Here is a 17,466-nt window from a genome sequence, read left to right as displayed (position 1 = left end):
GTCAGTCCCTATACCGCTGAAGGACTGCTGCAGTATAGGTGAGCGGTCAGCAGTGGTGCACGTCAACCCTATCTATTGTGGACCTATAGCGGTCCTTACAGAACAGCAGACTGTACCGCACTCAAGCCTATGTACCGTAGCACCCTATACCAAGTTACCAGTCCTTATAAGAACTTTTGTGGACCAAGCAGGTTGTGTATTAGTGTTTAGCAGACTGTACGTCAGTCCCTATACCGCTGAAGGACTGCTGCAGTATAGGGCAGCGGTCAGCAGTGGTGCACGTCAACCCTATCTATTGTGGACCTATAGCGGTCCTTACAGAACAGCAGACTGTACCGCACTCAAGCCTATGTACCGTAGCACCCTATACCAAGTTACCAGTCCTTATAAGAACTTTTGTGGACCAAGCAGGTTGTGTATTAGTGTTTAGCAGACTGTACGTCAGTCCCTATACCGCTGAAGGACTGCTGCAGTATAGGGCAGCGGTCAGCAGTGGTGCACGTCAACCCTATCTATTGTGGACCGATAGCGGTCCTTACAGAACAGCAGACTGTACCGCACTCAAGCCTATGTACCGTAGCACCCTATACCAAGTTACCAGTCCTTATAAGAACTTTTGTGGACCAAGCAGGTTGTGTATTAGTGTTTAGCAGACTGTACGTCAGTCCCTATACCGCTGAAGGACTGCTGCAGTATAGGGCAGCGGTCAGCAGTGGTGCACGTCAACCCTATCTATTGTGGACCGATAGCGGTCCTTACAGAACAGCAGACTGTACCGCACTCAAGCCTATGTACCGTAGCACCCTATACCAAGTTACCAGTCCTTATAAGAACTTTTGTGGAACAAGCAGGTTGTGTGTTAGTGATTAGCAGACTGTACGTCAGTCCCTATACCGCTGAAGGACTGCTGCAGTATAGGGCAGCGGTCAGCAGTGGTGCACGTCAACCCTATCTATTGTGGACCGATAGCGGTCCTTACAGAACAGCAGACTGTACCGCACTCAAGCCTATGTACCGTAGCACCCTATACCAAGTTACCAGTCCTTATAAGAACTTTTGTGGAACAAGTGAGTTGTGAATGTTTAGCAGACTGCAGCAGAAGGGCAGCAGTCAAGTATAATATCCTTTCTATATTTGGAAGAAAGAATATTATACATGTACAAGCCTATTACTGTACCACTGATACCAGTCCTGAAAAGAACCTTTGTGGAACTAATAATAACAGCAAGTCTTTAAAATTACCCTCACTGCCTGACAACACTGCTTCCTTCCTGTCCCTATACAAATTGGCAAAAAAAGAGAACGATTAGTGGTTACTGGAACAGCTCTTTTGTGGACCTTGATAGTAACAGCTAATGATGATGATGATGATGAAAGACTAATCTGGCTGTCCCTGTAGCATACACCGTCCTTTCCCTTTCTCTAAACTAACAAAAGACACTCAGGCTGCTGCAAGAATCAGCAGCACAGCAAACCTATCAACACCTAACACCTATACCAGTCCTGAAAAGAACTTTTGTGTACCAAATAGCTAGTGGTTTATCTCTCCCTACTCCACACAGGAACCTGTCCCTATCGTAACAGAAGAAAGAATGTAAAATGGCCACCGGATCGGGTGTATTTATAGGTTAGGGGGAATGTCCAAGTGTCCATGTGCTGTCATGTCTCAATTGGCTGTCCTGTATCACATGATAAACGTGTCACCAAAGGTTAAAGTTCTTGTATACATTAAACACGTAAGTCCGCCGCGGCGAACGACAGAAAAAGGCGTTCGAACGTGCGGACCGCGAATGTCGGAAATTCGCCGCGAAACGACCGCCGGGCGAAACGTTCGTCCATCACTACTCAGTACAGAGGCAGCAGAGTACAGATGTAGCATCGGATCAATCAATAAGGTTTTTAAAGGCAAGGTAACACGTTAAAACAACAAAGGTGCTAATGAAATGAATGTCAGCTCAACAGCTGGGCTCCTGTTTGCCTCCAATTAATCATCCAAAAAAACAAAAAAAGCTGCAGTCCCAGTTATCCTTATGAAAAGTATATTAGTTTAAAAACCAAAGGCACCCAATATCTACACTAATGCTAAGACATTTCATTCCTAGCTAAGGCTGTGTAGCTGAAATGTGTTAACATTCTCGAAAATGTTGGATGCCCTTGGCTATTAAACTATTAAACTATTTATAAGGGTTGCAGCCAGACTATAGCTTTTTTTTATTAAAATTAAAGAGATTAATTTAAGAGATTACCCACACTGCTGCTAATAATTATGTTGCTTGTGCATCCCCTAACAGCCATTATTCCTGCCAAAGCCCTATGAGTCATTTTTCTGTAAGTTTGGGTTGGTCTTGGTAGGGTCTTATACGTGGTTAAGAATTCTCTCTCTGCCCCACTAGTGTTAACCCACTTTAAAATCATGATGGCTATCATGCAGGCATACCCTATGTGCATGGCACATGTTTCCATGGCAAGAAACGTTGTTAAATACCTTTTTTATGAGATGCTTTAGCTGGTGTGTGACTGTAGCATAGCTTCTGTGTCTACAGGGCCAAGGCTGTTTTTGGGAGAAGATGCCATTACGTGGTAGCAGCATTTCCCATGCTTCTTTGCTCCTGTATGAGCACGTAGCTAAGGAACTCTGATCCATCAAGAATGGTAGAGAAGTAGGCGCTTAGGGGCTGGCTGAGGTGTGCTAACTAAAGGGGAGACTACAGGCATGGAGTGACAATACTATTGCTGCATTACAAAGAAGTGGGTTTGAGTTGTCACGCTCTTCCAGGAACCCTATTAGACAGTGCCATAACTGGTGGCTTCTCAAAGTGATGCCGCGTACACATGATCGGAATTCCGGCCAGAAAAAGACAGATGAGAGCTTTTCATTGGAAAATGCGACCGTGTGTATGCTCCATCAGAGTTTAGCTGTCCGAATTTCCTCCAGCCAAAAATTTATAGCATGTTCTCAATTTTCCCAACGGAAAAACTTTCTAACAGTAATTCCGATCGTGTATATGCAATTTCTGACACACCGAAAAATCACGCATGCTCAGATTCAACTACGAGACAGAAGCTATTGGCTACTGGCTATTGAACTTCCTTTTTCTAGTCACGTTGTACGTGTTGTACGTCACCGCGTTCTAAACTATCGGAATTTGATGTGACCGTGTGTAGGCAAGACAGCTTGAGCCGAATTCCGTCGGGAAAACCATCAGAGCTTTTTCCGACGAGAATTCCGATTGTGTGTACGCGGCATAAGAGTACTTTATACACAGAAAAAATAAGCAAAATAAGATTCACACATTTTTGATTTGGGGTTTATATACACTTTAGGAACAAAATGGCTTCTGAATAAAATTGAGATTCCATAGCTCCATTTGGGTTTCATTATTCTCAAATAAAAAAAAAATGAAATGAACTGACTAATGTTTTATAAACCAACTGAACCTGTTTATTTTGTTTCTGTTTTCCCTGCTTGGGAAAAGCAACCTCATATAAATCACTCATAAGCCAACCAGCTTGGATAAGTTTACGGTACGCCCCAGGCTGCTTACTTATGATTGTTATTCCACTACGAGTGCAGAATAGCCAGCTTCATTAACAAGGGCACTGCATTGTTACTCAGATCTTCATAACAGAAGTGCTATTAATATGGATGTGTTTTTTATTAACATATTTCAAAAGGCAAATGGCAGCAGCCTAACTGATGCAGATGCTCATATGCCACAGTGTTTGTTGGCGCCAGCCATTGTTCATTAACCTGCAGTTTTTAAATGTTTCTGTTATTAGCAAATGGGAATTGAGTTTCTTGGCAACTATGAAAAGTAGATATAAAAAGAAGGGTGGTTATTTAAGGTGACACTGACACTTTTAGCCCCTCCCCCAGCAAATTATAATTACCAGTCCAAGGTTCCCACTCTATTGAAGCCTTTGTCAGTTGATGTATGAGAGAGGAGGCTTCCGGGTATGGTGGATTTTGACCTTTCCATGTGACAGTAGCTGGACCTGAGCAGCCACATGGGTGGGTGACGGAGCTCCAGAGCGTACACAGCATGGTTTTTTTGCAGTGGGAAGTTGATTCTAACTTGGTAGAGCAGTTATTCTCAACTAGGGTTCCTCCAGAGGTTGCTAGGGGTTCCTTCAGCATTGGGCCATTTCTGCCTCCCGGATAAGTTCCCACCAAGACCATTGATCTTCTTAGCTATCTATAAGGAGGTAATTCTTCCCAATGAGCACAAGTGTAAGGACCATTCTTCCCACTGACCATTACACTAATGTATCATGAGTTGTAAATTTCTATTTTTTAGCAGGGGTTCCCCGAAACTGGAGAACTATTTCAAGGGTTCTTCTGTGTTGAAAAGGTTTAGAAAGGCTGCATTAGAGCATGAATCGGTGATTCTTGCTAGGGAGCTATCAAGAAATGTGATTACTTTGCCTATTCAGGCTATATATAACAGTGTCTGGAGCTGAGAGGTCATGTGGGGAGCTCTGGACCTTTCCCAGGGTGAATTCTTGCAGTGGGAAGGGGGGGGGGGGGGAGCACGGATTGGTGATTATAACTTGCTAGGGAGGTTATCAAAGAGATATGGTGAGTTTGCCCATTCAAAGTATTCGTGACAATGGGGTTTATTTACGAAAGGCAAATCCACTTTGCACTGAAAGTGCACTAGGAAGTGCAGTCGCTCTAAAACTAAGGGGTAGATCTGAAATGAGGGGAAGCTCTGCTAATTTTATCATCCAATCATGTGCACGCTAAAATGTTGTTTTTTTATTTTCCTTGCATGTCCCCCTCGGATTTACAGCGACTTTACTTCCAAGTGCACTTGCAGTGCAAGGTGGATTATTCTTTAGTAAATAACCCCCAATGTTTCTTTAAACCTTATGTATAATATATCTCACCAATCTCCTAATTCTAACTCAACTGCTTCAGTATAGTAGTAGGTGGTAAAGGTGTTCTTACATGGTTACCTTTATTGAATAAATCAGTTTAACACTTCCTCTGGTGTCGCTCACATGACAAAATGTTAATGCATTGGTCATGTGATATGAGCAGCCAATTACGGGTGACACAAGTCAGAGGGTGGAGTCAAGGTGGGTGTGATGTACACATCTTGCTGAATACAATTTATACCACCTGCATCTATGGGAGGGCAGTCCTTCTTTCTATAGACATTACTGGTGGTGAGAACCCTGAATGAGCCCATTTGTGGCACATTCAATCACCTTGTGGGAGCAGGAGCTGGTATCCATCAGTGTGATTTTTTTTATTTTTTGTATTGGCTCGCTGTACTCAAATGTCATCGACCTGAGATAATCTCCTTTGGCTGAGGTCACATGACCAATCATATAGACACTTGACTGGCACTGGAGGGAACACAACGCAACAGTTGCCTTAGGAAAGTACATATTTAGCCAGTTACTGACATTAGATGTGCTATACACACCCAAAACAAAATGAATAAAGAAATACTTGTGTGTGGTAAACTTTTACCAGCAATTCCCAGCCAGGACTTACCAGTAATATATTTATAGATGTCCGGAGCAGATCTTTCAGCTTCCATGTAAACACTCAAGACAGTGTATGCAATGCTAAGAAGAGTTAAAGTGAAACAAAGGGGGTTATTTACGAAAGGCAAATCCTATTTGCACTAAAAGTGCACTGCAAGTGCACTTGGGAGTGCAGTCACTGTGAATCTGAGGGGTAGATCAGAAATAAAGGGAAGCTCTGCTGATTTTATCATCCAATCATGTGATAAATAAAGATAAAATGCTTTTTTTTGTTTTTTTTTTATTTTCCTTGCATATCCCCCTCGGATTTACAACAACTGCACTTCCAAGTGCACTTCAAGTGCACTTGTAGCGCAAAGTGGATTTGCCTTTCGTAAATAACCCCCATTGCTATTATTGCTTCATTGTAACTTTTCTTGTTCATTCATAGCAGATTAAAGGTGTGAAAGATTTGTTTTCAAACACCGGTCCAACCAGAAAAAGTGCATTTTTTTAAACATCTTTTGGCAATAGATCATCTGTAGATTGCATAGAAAATAAAAGACAGTATTGCCACGGGAAAGCCTTGTTTCTGCACACACAAAAAAAAAACCAATATATTTAACCACTTGGGATCCGCGCTATTGCCGAATGACGGCATTAGCGCGGACCTAGATTGCCGGGACTACGTCTATTGACGTAGTCCCGGTTACGAGCGGCCTGCGCGCCCCCTGAGGGGCGCGCGCGGCGCGCTCTGTGATCGGCGAGTCCGTGAGACTCGCCTGATCACCGATCCCGACCCCTTATCACGTGATCAGCTGTCAGCCAATGACAGCTGATCATGTGATAAAACGGAGCCGGTAATCGGCTAGTATTCCTCCTCGCGCTGACAGCGCGAGGAGAAAAAAAAAAGCCGATCGCCGGCGGCCGTGTTCGGGACATCAGTCCCGATCACGGCCAGCAATTCAAGCGGACACCTGCCCCCTGCCAGTGCCCACCTGCCACCCGCAGTGCCATCCTGAAATAAAGTAAGTGCCCCCCTGTCAGTGCCACCCAGCAGTGCCCATAGTGCCCACAGTGCCACCCAGCAGTGCCCACAGTGCCACCCAGCAGTGCCCACAGTGCCACCCACAGTGCCACCCACAGTGCCACCCAAAATCTGCCTCAAAGGTGCTGCACCCCAGTGCCGCCCATCAGTGCCCAGCAGTGCCGCCCATCAGTGCCCAGCAGTGCCACCTATCAGAGCCACCTATCAGTGCCACCTATCAGTGCCCATCAGTCCCATCTATCTGTGGTACCTATCAGTGCCCATCCGTGCCACCCATCCGTGCCACTTATCTGTGCCACCCATCCGTGCCATCTTATCTGTGCCCATCTTTGCCCATCAGTGCCGCCTTATCTGTGCCCATCGGTGCCGCCTTATCTGTGCCTATTAGTGCCGCCTTAACTATGCCTATCAGTGCCCACCAGTGCAGCCTATCAGTGCCCACCAATGCAGCCCATCAGTGCCCACCAATGCAGCCCATCAGTGCCCACCAATGCAGCCTATCAGTGCCGCCTAATCAGCGCACTTCAATGAAGGAGAAAAATGACCCGTTGCAAAATTTTATAACAAACTATTAAAACATGATTTTTTTTTTTTTTTGCATCTTTTTTTGTTTGTTTAGCAAAAAATAAAACTCCGAGCTGTAACTAAATACCACCAAAAGAAAGCTCTATTTGTGGGAAAAAAATGATAAAAATTTCATTTGGGTACAGTGTTGTATGACCACGTAATTGTCACTCAAAGTGCATCAGCGCTGAAAGCTGAAAATTGGTCTGGGACTGAGGGGGGTTTAAGTGCCCAGTAAGCAAGTGGTTAATAAGTAATAATAAAGTTTCTCAGCCTATAACTGAAATGTAAATATTGGTCCATAATGCCCAGTACACACGATCCGATTATCGGACGAATGATCGTCCGTTTTTTTTCTTCATACTAATCTCAAGTCGAATCTGATGAGTTTACTAAAGTCACGAAAGTTCTCGTACGACAGAATAAAAAATGTGGAAGTGATGTCATATGTTGTAATGCATTTGTATTGCATTTTCGAACGACAGCTGTACTGATTAAACTAAAATCGTTCGATCTGGCATTGTACGGAAAAAGTTTCTGTGCATATCCGATCGGAAGAACTGTCCTGATCGGCTCTCAAAAGCTCTGTACTAACGATCCGATTATCGTACGATCGATTCGAAATCGGAATTTTTCGTACGATTTTTGGATAGTGTGTACGGGGCTTAAGGGGTATACAGATGTGTGTAAGAGCCGAAGGGTTTAAAACTTAGTGTTACTAAACCCACAACAGTAAAATCAGTCTGTAATATATTCAGTAAAACATGCTTGTTATACTCACTGTGGCACCTAAGGGGTTAATCCTCTGCATTGTATAAAAAGGCCATTTGATCCTACCTTCTTTGATCTTTCCTTTCTTCCACTGTCCCCTATCCATCTCCTGAAAGTACAGAGACTTAGGGGCACTCTGCACATGCTCAGTTTGGTGTATATTGCTAGAAAGTATTTTTTTTCTTGGGAAAGTGCATGTGACCAGCACGGGGCCAATCAGCACTGTCAGCGGGGTCAGGGGTCCTGCAGCCTCATAGGGCAGTCAGAGGAGAATGAAAACTCTTGCTACAAGCTTTAACCAGTGCTCTGCTGTACACTGATAGAAATCACGAGACTGCTCTATGCCCTTGTACACACGGTCGGACTTTCCGACAATCAAATCCGTCAGATTTTTTCCAACGGATTTTGTCCGAAACTGGTGTTGCATACACACGGTCGGACAAAGTTGTCGGAAAATCCGATCATTCAGACTAGGACTACGTTGCGGCTAGTAGCCAATAGCTTTGGTCTCGTAATTTGATCTGAGCATGCGTGGAACTTTGTCCGATCGGAGTTCTCTACAAACGATTGGACAAAGTCCGATCGGATCATGTTGTCGGAAAATTTTACATCCAGCTCTCAAACTTTGTTGGTCGGACATTCTGACGGAAAAATTTAGATGTAGCCCACACACGCTCGGATTATCCGACAACATGGTCCGATCGGACCTTAAGGCCGCGTACACACGGGCGGACTGTTGGCTCAACTTTGTCCGCTGAACAGTGTTTCAGCAGACAGTCCGCTCGTGTGTGGGGCTTCAGCGGACAGTTTCAGCGGACAGTTTGACGAACAAAGTTTTTCGGAAATTCCGAAAAACTGTCCGCTGAAACTTGGTTTGAGCGAACAGTCCGCCCGTGTGTAGGCTACTTTCTAAATGAGCAAACTGTTCCCGCTCGGAGGGAAGTCTGCTCATTTCGAGCGCGTGTGCAGGTAGGCGGGGCCCGCAACGGAGACGCCGCGGGCTCCGCCGCGGGCTCCGCCGCCTGGAATGGACTTAAAGGGGAACCCCAACGCCGAAAAAAATCGGCGTGGGGGTCCCCCCAAAGTCCACAACAGACCCTTGTCCGAGCACGCTACCCGGCCGGCCAGGAAAGGGGGGCGAGCGAGCGCGCCCCCCCTCCTGAGCCGTACCAGGCCGCGTGCCCTCAACATGGGGGGTGCCTTGGGGAAGGGGGGGCCGCGCGGCCCCCCCACCCCAAAGCACCTTGTCCCCATGTTGATGAGGACAAGGGTCTGTTGTGGACTCTGGGGGGACCCCACGCCGATTTTTTTCGGCGTTGGGGTTCCCCTTTAAGTCCATTCCAGGCGGCGGAGCCCGCGACGTCTCCGTCGCGGGCCCCGCCTACCTTGACACGCGCTCGAAATGAGCGGACTGTTGCCTCGTGTGTGGGCGAGTCCGCTCATTTCAAAAGTTGCGCGGACTTAGTACGACGAACAAAGTTTGCCGTATTTGTCCGCTCAAAAAGTGCCGTGTGTGGGCGTGTTCGTTCATTCAAAAGTTTGAGCGGACTGTTTGACGAACTTAGTTTCGGCAGACAGTCCCCGCGTGTGTACGCCGCCTTACAGTCGGAATTTCCAACCGTTTGTACAGGGGCTAAGGCCCCTTTCACACTGAGGCGTTTTTTAGGCGCTACAGCGCTAACAATATCGCCTGAAAAAAACGGCCCCTTTCACTCCAGTGTGAAAGCCGGAGGGCTTTCACGCATGCGCTAGCAGGACGGTGAAAAAAGTCCTGCTAGCAGCATCTTTGGAGTGGTGAAGGAGCGGTGTATTCACTACACCTACCCATTGAAATCAATGGGACAGCGCAGCTATACTGCTGCTTTGCGGGCGGTTTTAACCCTTTTTCGGCTGCTAGCGGGGCAGTTTTAACCCCCGAATACCCCCGCTAAAATGACGGTAAAGCGGTGCTAAAAATAGCGCCACTTTACCGCCAACGCCACTCCCGCCCCAGTGTGAAAGGGGCCTAACTGCTGATGAGAAAAGGTATTTAGCAGTTTATATTTACTAAAATAATTACATGTCCATGTTCTGTGTACTGTGGGAGACCACATATAGTGAATGCAGGGTCCTGGGTTTAGTAACGACAGCCAAAATGTTGAATTTTTTTTGGATAGAGCAGGGAGGAGTTAGAACAGAAAGCAATAAAAAAATCTTCCTAGTGGAGACAGACAAAAACATATGTTCAGTAGGAACATTAGAATTCCTGTCAATGTTTTTATTGCTTTCCATGGTTATCTGTCCTGGGTAAAATGTCACCCCCTTATTTTTTTGGCATGAACATTATAGTAACCAGAATGAAGAGACAATTTACAGAATGAGGGTGCAGACAGAAATAAAAAGTTTATAGAAATGTTAAAGCTAAACTCACAAAAAAATATTTAAATTAATTTGTTTATGCCTTTGGAAACCCAGTTATCATGTTGTAAAAGTAGCAGTGACATCATAATTGGGATTTACAAACCGCTGTAGAGAGCAGAACTGTGACAGGGATGCAGTAGACCCACCCACTATCTCCATAACATAGGATGGGTGGGAGTTCAGTAGTTCAGCTGGCAAGACCTGGAGAAAGTTACTTACAAACAGGCCTTTGGGGTAATATTAGGACCCCAACATTACTAATCCCCCTTATAAGCTTATGTAATGTGAAGTGAAACTGTATTACCATTTTGCAAACCATATTACTTTGGTGCTCGAATACAAGCACTATAATGTACTATGTTTTTACATTTCATTTTTCCAATTTTTCTTCTCTACAATCCAGCCAATCCAAAGCCCAGCCTTCAACGTCCTAAAACTCCAGAAGCTTTGGCACACTCCTACCCTGTTCCGCTATGCAATTGAGCTTTTCTCTGTTGCCTGCTGAGATGCTCTAATGGATAATGGGATGGCTGATCATTCATTTACATACAGTTGGCACCTTGTATTAAAATGTGAGTAGCTGTGCTGAAGGAACAATTAATTAAATTTTTCATATTCTTTCAGGAAAAAAATGTTGAAGTTACTGACTGGCGTAAAAACATTGAAGCTATGTCTGGAATGGAAGGCAGAAAGAAGAAGTTTGACACCACTAATGCATAGGGATGGTGAGTGGTTATGTCATATAGAGATGAAGATATTTTACATTTACAGTATTTATTTCTTTGCTCTCTGCAGCAGAGAGGGTGGTTGCCAGGGGCGGACTGACAACTCATGGGGCCCCCGGGCAATAGGAGATTATGGGGCCACACAGTATACACACACAGACACACAGTATACACAAAGAATACACATACACACACTGAAAAGGTACTGGAGAGGCGGGGAAGCTATAATCTTGGGATTTTTTTTAAAAACACTGATTTTTACATACTGTCCCTGGTTTTGTTGAGGCTGGCAACCCTGATGGGCCCCCCTAGTGGCATGGGGCCCTCGGACAGTGCCCGAGTGCCCCAATGGTCAGTCCGCCCCTGGTGGTTGCACAGCATTTAATCATATATGGCAAGAGTGTGCAATCCCATCCATAAGCACTTTGACAAGAATGCTAAATTAAGCTGTCATTTTTTTATGCAGAATACAAATTAAAGATACATTAAGTGGCCTAAGCACAGTTGTAATATTCCCTAAATAACAGCAGTTTGCTAATTAATGGGATATGATCATGTACATAATACAGAGAATTATTATTATTTACTTGAAAGGAATTTTTTTACTATTGCTTTTATGTGTTACATGCTTTATGTTTGAAATTAGTGTACATTGTAACAGGTCCTCCTTTCTAAAGCATGTGGCTTATGGGGACTGGGGGTATTGTGGGTGGCTTGCCTGGTTGAAAGTGCTCTTGTTTTGAGGTGGAATGTTGTGCTGGCTCTCAGTGATGAATATGGGTGAGTTATAGCAAAGTGTTTGCAGTTGATACAGTGAGATTCCCAGTGTAATTGGTATGCTGGATCCTGGTGAGGAATTCAGCAACAGGAATATAAACAGGCAAGATGTGGTACACCAGATCATGCAAGAAAGGGGCCTGTAAACCCTGTGATGGACTCCTGACACTCCGACTGGGTATCCTCGCCAGAGAGCTGCTTCCTCACCTCTGGAACACAGGAACAAAGGATTAAGGCTTGGAATTGTACCCAAGAACTAGATGACACTAGCTTAGGTGCGAACAGGAACAACCTTTATTGGAAATACCACACAAAATAAGATAAGAGCTTGATCACATTATCCTAAACAATGCCCACCCCAGACAGCCCAGCACCTACATAGAAGTACATGGAACAGAGACACCCATACAGTATATCAGTCATTTAGGGGGGAATCCCAGGGTACCATTCGATAGCTCCAATCTCCAAGATAATACAGTCCAAAAAGTGACGTCCTCTGAGGTCAGGACATCTCTCATTTGTTGCCTTTTGGTCTGTTATATATACTATTGGAAGCATTTTGTTTTATGGGTTTAATAAATGCAAACAAAACTGTTGATCTTGTCATAAATTCAGAGCTGTCCTGTGTCCTACTTACACTTCCTGTATTATCTCAAGAAGTCATCATAGTTTTTGGACTACAGAATTAGCCTTTGTGTTTTAGAGTTTGGAGAGTAGCAGTGGATGAATAGTTTAGCGAAAGATAACTGGACAGAGCTGACACCACCCAGTCCCTAAAAAATGCTGTTTGTTATAAGCCCACAGTAGGTCTTTTTACAAAATGGGACTATTGAAACTCAGTAAATGGTTAAAAAAGGCATAAACATAGTTACATAGGTTGAAAAAAGACAAGAGTCCAACCAATAGAAAAAATTCAAAAACAAATAGAAAAACTTCATGTACACAATCCTCCACATTTCAAATGTTTCCCTTCTTCTTCAGAGCGTGAGCCAATAAGATTTTCCTTGGATCAACTACCCCTGTTGTTGTTACCTATAAATGTTAATATTCAGTAACATTTTTTGCATTTAGGAGTGATTCCAGATCTTTTAAAAAAAAAAATCTACTAAGCTGACTAGAATTAGTGCTTGAGGGGCGTCTATTCCAAATGTTCACAGCTCTTACTGTAAAAAAGCCTTTGTATATGTGAATTTGCTTTGCTCCAGATGTAAAGAGTACCCCCAAGACCTCTGTAATGACCTGAAAGTGAATATCTCTACACCAAGTTCACCAAATGGACCACATATATTTATACTTGGTGATCACCCTTAGTTGCCTCTTCTCCACAGAGAATAAACCTGAATTTGGTGTACGAGTCGCTGTGAGAACAAAAGTGTTGCAAATACATCAATGAATTGGAAGCAATATAATAACAAGTGGGATTAATGCCAGCTTTACTGAATTCCCTTAATTGTGATAATGGCCGACCTTCACACATAGTTCAGGGTATAGTTTGGCTTTTTCTGAAACCTCCATTTCACAACAGGTCACCATATGGTATTTGCTTTGCAAACAAAAAAAAAATATTTTATTATTTCCGCAGATCGTTAAATTGCTTTGCTGACCTTTTAATGCCTCACTTTGTCAAATTACTCCGTATCAGTGATGAAAGTATTGACTGCGATCCTTGGAAGTCAAACTCACAATGAGATATTGCTTTGTGTGATGTTAACATTATCTGATAGCACACTGTATATATATATATATATATATATATATATATATATATATATATATATATATATATATATATATATATATATATATATGTATGTATATATATATATATATATATATATATATATATATATATATATATATATATATATATATATATATGTGTGTGTATATATATATATATATTTTTTTATGTTCTGTACATCTCAGCAATACATGTGCATTTCTCCATGTTTTATCCCTTTAAAAACCCTGCAACTACAGAAATATACATGTTATTATGTCAGAGATCCACCTAGTTTACTAGGTACATAGTTGAAGGACTGCAGCATATTGTCACCTGAGGCTGTACTGTACATTCTCTGTACTATAAAGGGCAGTGCTTAGAACCACGGAACACATAGGGACATATTTATAAAGCATTGAATCTGACATTTGCCAAACAATCACTTCAGGTAAAGCTACTAGGTGCATGTGTTTTAAATGACAGTGATTGATTCTTAACCACTTCAGTTCCAGAAGGTTTTACCCCCCTTCATGTCTAGCCTTTTTTTGGTATTTAGCACTGTGCCAGTAATTTTGCGGTCATACAACACTGTACCCAAACAAAATATAAATAATTTTTTTCACACAAATAGAACTTTCTTTTGGTGCAAATAGATCCCCACTGGGTTTTGTTTTGAATTATATAAATAAAAAAAGACCAATAAGTGTATATTGATTGGTTTTTATATATAGACAGCGACTTATAATGAGACTGTAATAATCCGGGTGGGAAACAATGATAATACCATACACGTTCATTGTACTAATGACACTGGCTGGGAAGGGATTAACCTCTAGGGTAATCAAGGGGTTAAATGTGTGCCTAAAAATGTTCAATGTGTGCTGCTCTTTGCTAAAGATCTTTGTTTCTTAACCCTGCTTTTGCAGGGATAATAAACTGAGAGGTCGTTCCCTCTGTACAGAGCCCTGTGTTGATTGGTAACACAGGGCTCTGGGGTGCGATTGGACACAGCTGATCAGCAGGTCCCTGCCATGTGTCATTGGCGGGGACCTGCTGACAGACTCCTGCTGTGTACAATCACAACAGGTGGCAGGGGGCCTGGAAGCAGGCAGCGACGTACCAGAGGGTTGCTTTGCCTACACAAGCCACCTGTCCACAGTACCATAGCGGGAAGGTGGTCCTTAAATGGTTAACCAATAAATGTTTGGTTAAAGCCACATTTAATGCTTTATAAATATGCCCCTTAGGTTGAGGTTTACAGTCCCAGTTTAAAAGCAAAGCAGGCAAGAATAAAGCCGGGTTAGGTTACAGAATTAGATTGCAGCAGGTATCTCCTATACAAAAACTTAGAGCTCTGCTCAAAGCACCACAAGACTTTCCCCTGTGACCCAAAGCACAGATTGGGTGTCGGCGTTTAAACATTCAGGCTAGCAGATACAGATTGGAAAACAGAAGGTGGAAACCGCACACACTGGAACCCACCCACTATTTAGAGAGGTAAAAATATGGCTTCAGACTGAACTCCTCCCGGCTATGCTCGTTTGACATGTTTTGCCACGTTTCAATCTCTATGATTAAGCCCCGTAGGCGGGGCGAAACATAGCCGGGAGGAATTCAGGCTGAAGCCGCATCTTTACCTCTCTAAATAGTGGCTGGGTTCCAGTGTGTGGCTTTTCCACCTTCTGTTTTCTGATCTGTTAATGCAGCAGGTAGGCTGCTGCTTGAATGGAGTTGGCCTCAAATGACAGCATATTCATTATTCGTTGATTCAGTTTGATGGAAACATATTTTACAGTGTTATTTACAGCTGTAATAGTTGATTCTTAGCCAAGGATTATATTGTTATGTAAGGTGAGTTACACCCAAATCTACTAAAGTGGAGAAAACAATGACTTTACAATTTGCCACAGTCCTTCCGTCTTCCATAAAACAAGTTAAAGTGTAAATAAACGCAAGAATAAAGTTGAAGATGTTTCAGCTTACCAGGCCTTTTCCCGGAGCTAGGATGGTAATTCTCATGAACAGTGACAGTTTTCATAGCAATCCGATATTGTGTTACCTTTTACACTGATGGAAGATTAAAGTTCTACCTGTCCTGTTTCTGAATATAAATCCAATCCAATACAAATATCCAAGAGTTCAAGGTAATTTATAAAAATGTTTCATAGCAGAATAAAGCCAATGCATTTTGGGGGCCAAACACAGTCCCCCTAGATCCAGGTTTTTACAATCAAGAGCACTCCCTTAGATGAGCAAGGAACCTATTCAGTAACAGATCTGTTACTGAATAGGTTCCTTGCTCATCTAAGATAGTGCTCCCGATTGTAAGAGCTCTGCTGAAGGGGGAGTGTGTTTGGCACCCAAAACATGTTAGCTCTATTCTGCTATGAATCTATTTATCATTAAATAACCTTGGACTCTTGGACATTTGTTTGGCGCTTTTATTAGATTGTCTGTGTGTGGATTCTCAACTCGGCACATAGCAGTTTTTTTTTTCTTAAGGGGGAGTGCTGTGGACTCTGGTGTAAAATTTAAATCTAATGTAAGGGGATTTCACCAAAGACCCCACTTACATAAGAATCCTCAGCATTCCCTCTTAAATTATGGTTCCCAAAGCCCCCCTTACATCTGAGTCCCCCTTACCATAGTTCACTCACTCGCTCAGAGGCAGGAGAGAAAAGGGAGGAAGGCGGCCTATGCACTTGACAGTTGTGGTATTTTTGGGGAGCATAGGTGTGTGCAACCCAGGCATCAGAGGGAATCTGCACCACACTGGGTAATTAGGGTGTGCCCAGGCACGCCTAAGTGGGGGGGTCTACAGTCCAGTCTGAAAAATGTGTCAGGAATTCTGAATCCTGGTCACATGGATCAAAACCTGGACTGTCCGGGTGAATCCTGGACGGGTGGCAAACCTACTTGTGGGTTTAACCAATCTTGTGTTTTTTTTTGTGGACAATTTTCCTTTAAGGGGGAGTGTCCAGGGGTGTGTCCTATGCCTGCATACTTTTCCTGATAGGGTCCCTCATTCACATCTCAAAAAATTGGTAGGTATGCTTAAACATATGGGCAAAGGGCCCCACTGCTGCAGGGGGCCTCCAGATCTAGGTACATTTATTTATTTTTTTACCCCTGATGTTTTCAGCCCTTTAGCCCAAAAGCTTCAGGTTTGGGAGTTCAGAAAAAGCATTTATTTCATATATTGGTTGTCCAGTGAAACCAGATCTCCATTTCCATTAACCTGGCTGCATGTATATGGGAAAAATATGATGCTTTGTTTCAGAATCCAGAGCGACATAATTACCTCACTCTGAAAACAGGCACCACAACTCTTGCATGTACAAGTAAGTACAGCTGCAGTGTTTCATAAATATCTGTATATCTGATGAGTACTGAGTAAATTGTTTCTGATTAGGCCTTGTTCCTGCTCTAATGCGCACAGCGGCATAGTTTGTAGTAACCTTTTTTTCTGTATGCTGTGATGTGTTCCATTCAGCTTCAACAATTTACACTTTTTACTCTTTTTTTTGTTACAGAAAAGAAGAAAATAAAGATTTTGAAGATTTGCAACAATCTCCCCATCTCCCAAACCCTACCGTCATTTGTGATTATTAAATATTGTTTATCTTTATATCCAAATCCCTGTGTCTCTTTTCTAGAGGTATACATGCACAGTAGGAAATAACGGGTATTTTAAGAGAACGTGAGCATATTTTTCAGATAGTGTTCTAAAGGTCACCCTAAAGTAAACCCATAATCTATTTTTTAGTATTCTTGGCAAGTTGCCTCAAGGTATACACGCTGTACAGTAACCGCCTTACTGGCAATTAGCAGCAGTAATGGCCACTTGCTGTGTGAATCTCTTAAATTGAACATTAGGTTGTTAATCTGATACACCTAAAAAGGCAGCCTAATCTTCAACTGTGGCAGTGGCTTAGTGTTGTCAACTTAAAATAAGAATTAATGTAACTGACATTATGCAA

General features: G+C 43.0%; 1 protein-coding gene across 1 annotated transcript in view; it reads left to right on the top strand.

Moving 5' to 3' along the window:
- The window catches only part of LOC143960209 (troponin I, cardiac muscle-like), a 36,278-nt gene extending 19,164 nt beyond the window's left edge, over positions 1 to 17,114 (top strand). Inside the window, exons 5-6 of the mRNA XM_077468537.1 lie at positions 10,886 to 10,986; positions 17,020 to 17,114. Coding sequence (XP_077324663.1) covers positions 10,886 to 10,981 — 96 coding nt within the window. The 3' untranslated portion in view covers positions 10,982 to 10,986; positions 17,020 to 17,114. The remainder of the gene's footprint in view (positions 1 to 10,885; positions 10,987 to 17,019) is intronic.
- The last annotated feature ends 352 nt before the right edge of the window (positions 17,115 to 17,466 follow it).

This window comes from Lithobates pipiens, unplaced genomic scaffold, assembly GCF_037356315.1.
Source record: "Lithobates pipiens isolate NorthernLeopardFrog02 unplaced genomic scaffold, aLitPip1_a1.2 Scaffold_8, whole genome shotgun sequence".
Lineage (NCBI taxonomy): Eukaryota > Metazoa > Chordata > Amphibia > Anura > Ranidae > Lithobates > Lithobates pipiens.
Note: the sequence above shows the minus strand (reverse complement) of the source record. Positions and strands in the feature narration are given on the sequence as shown.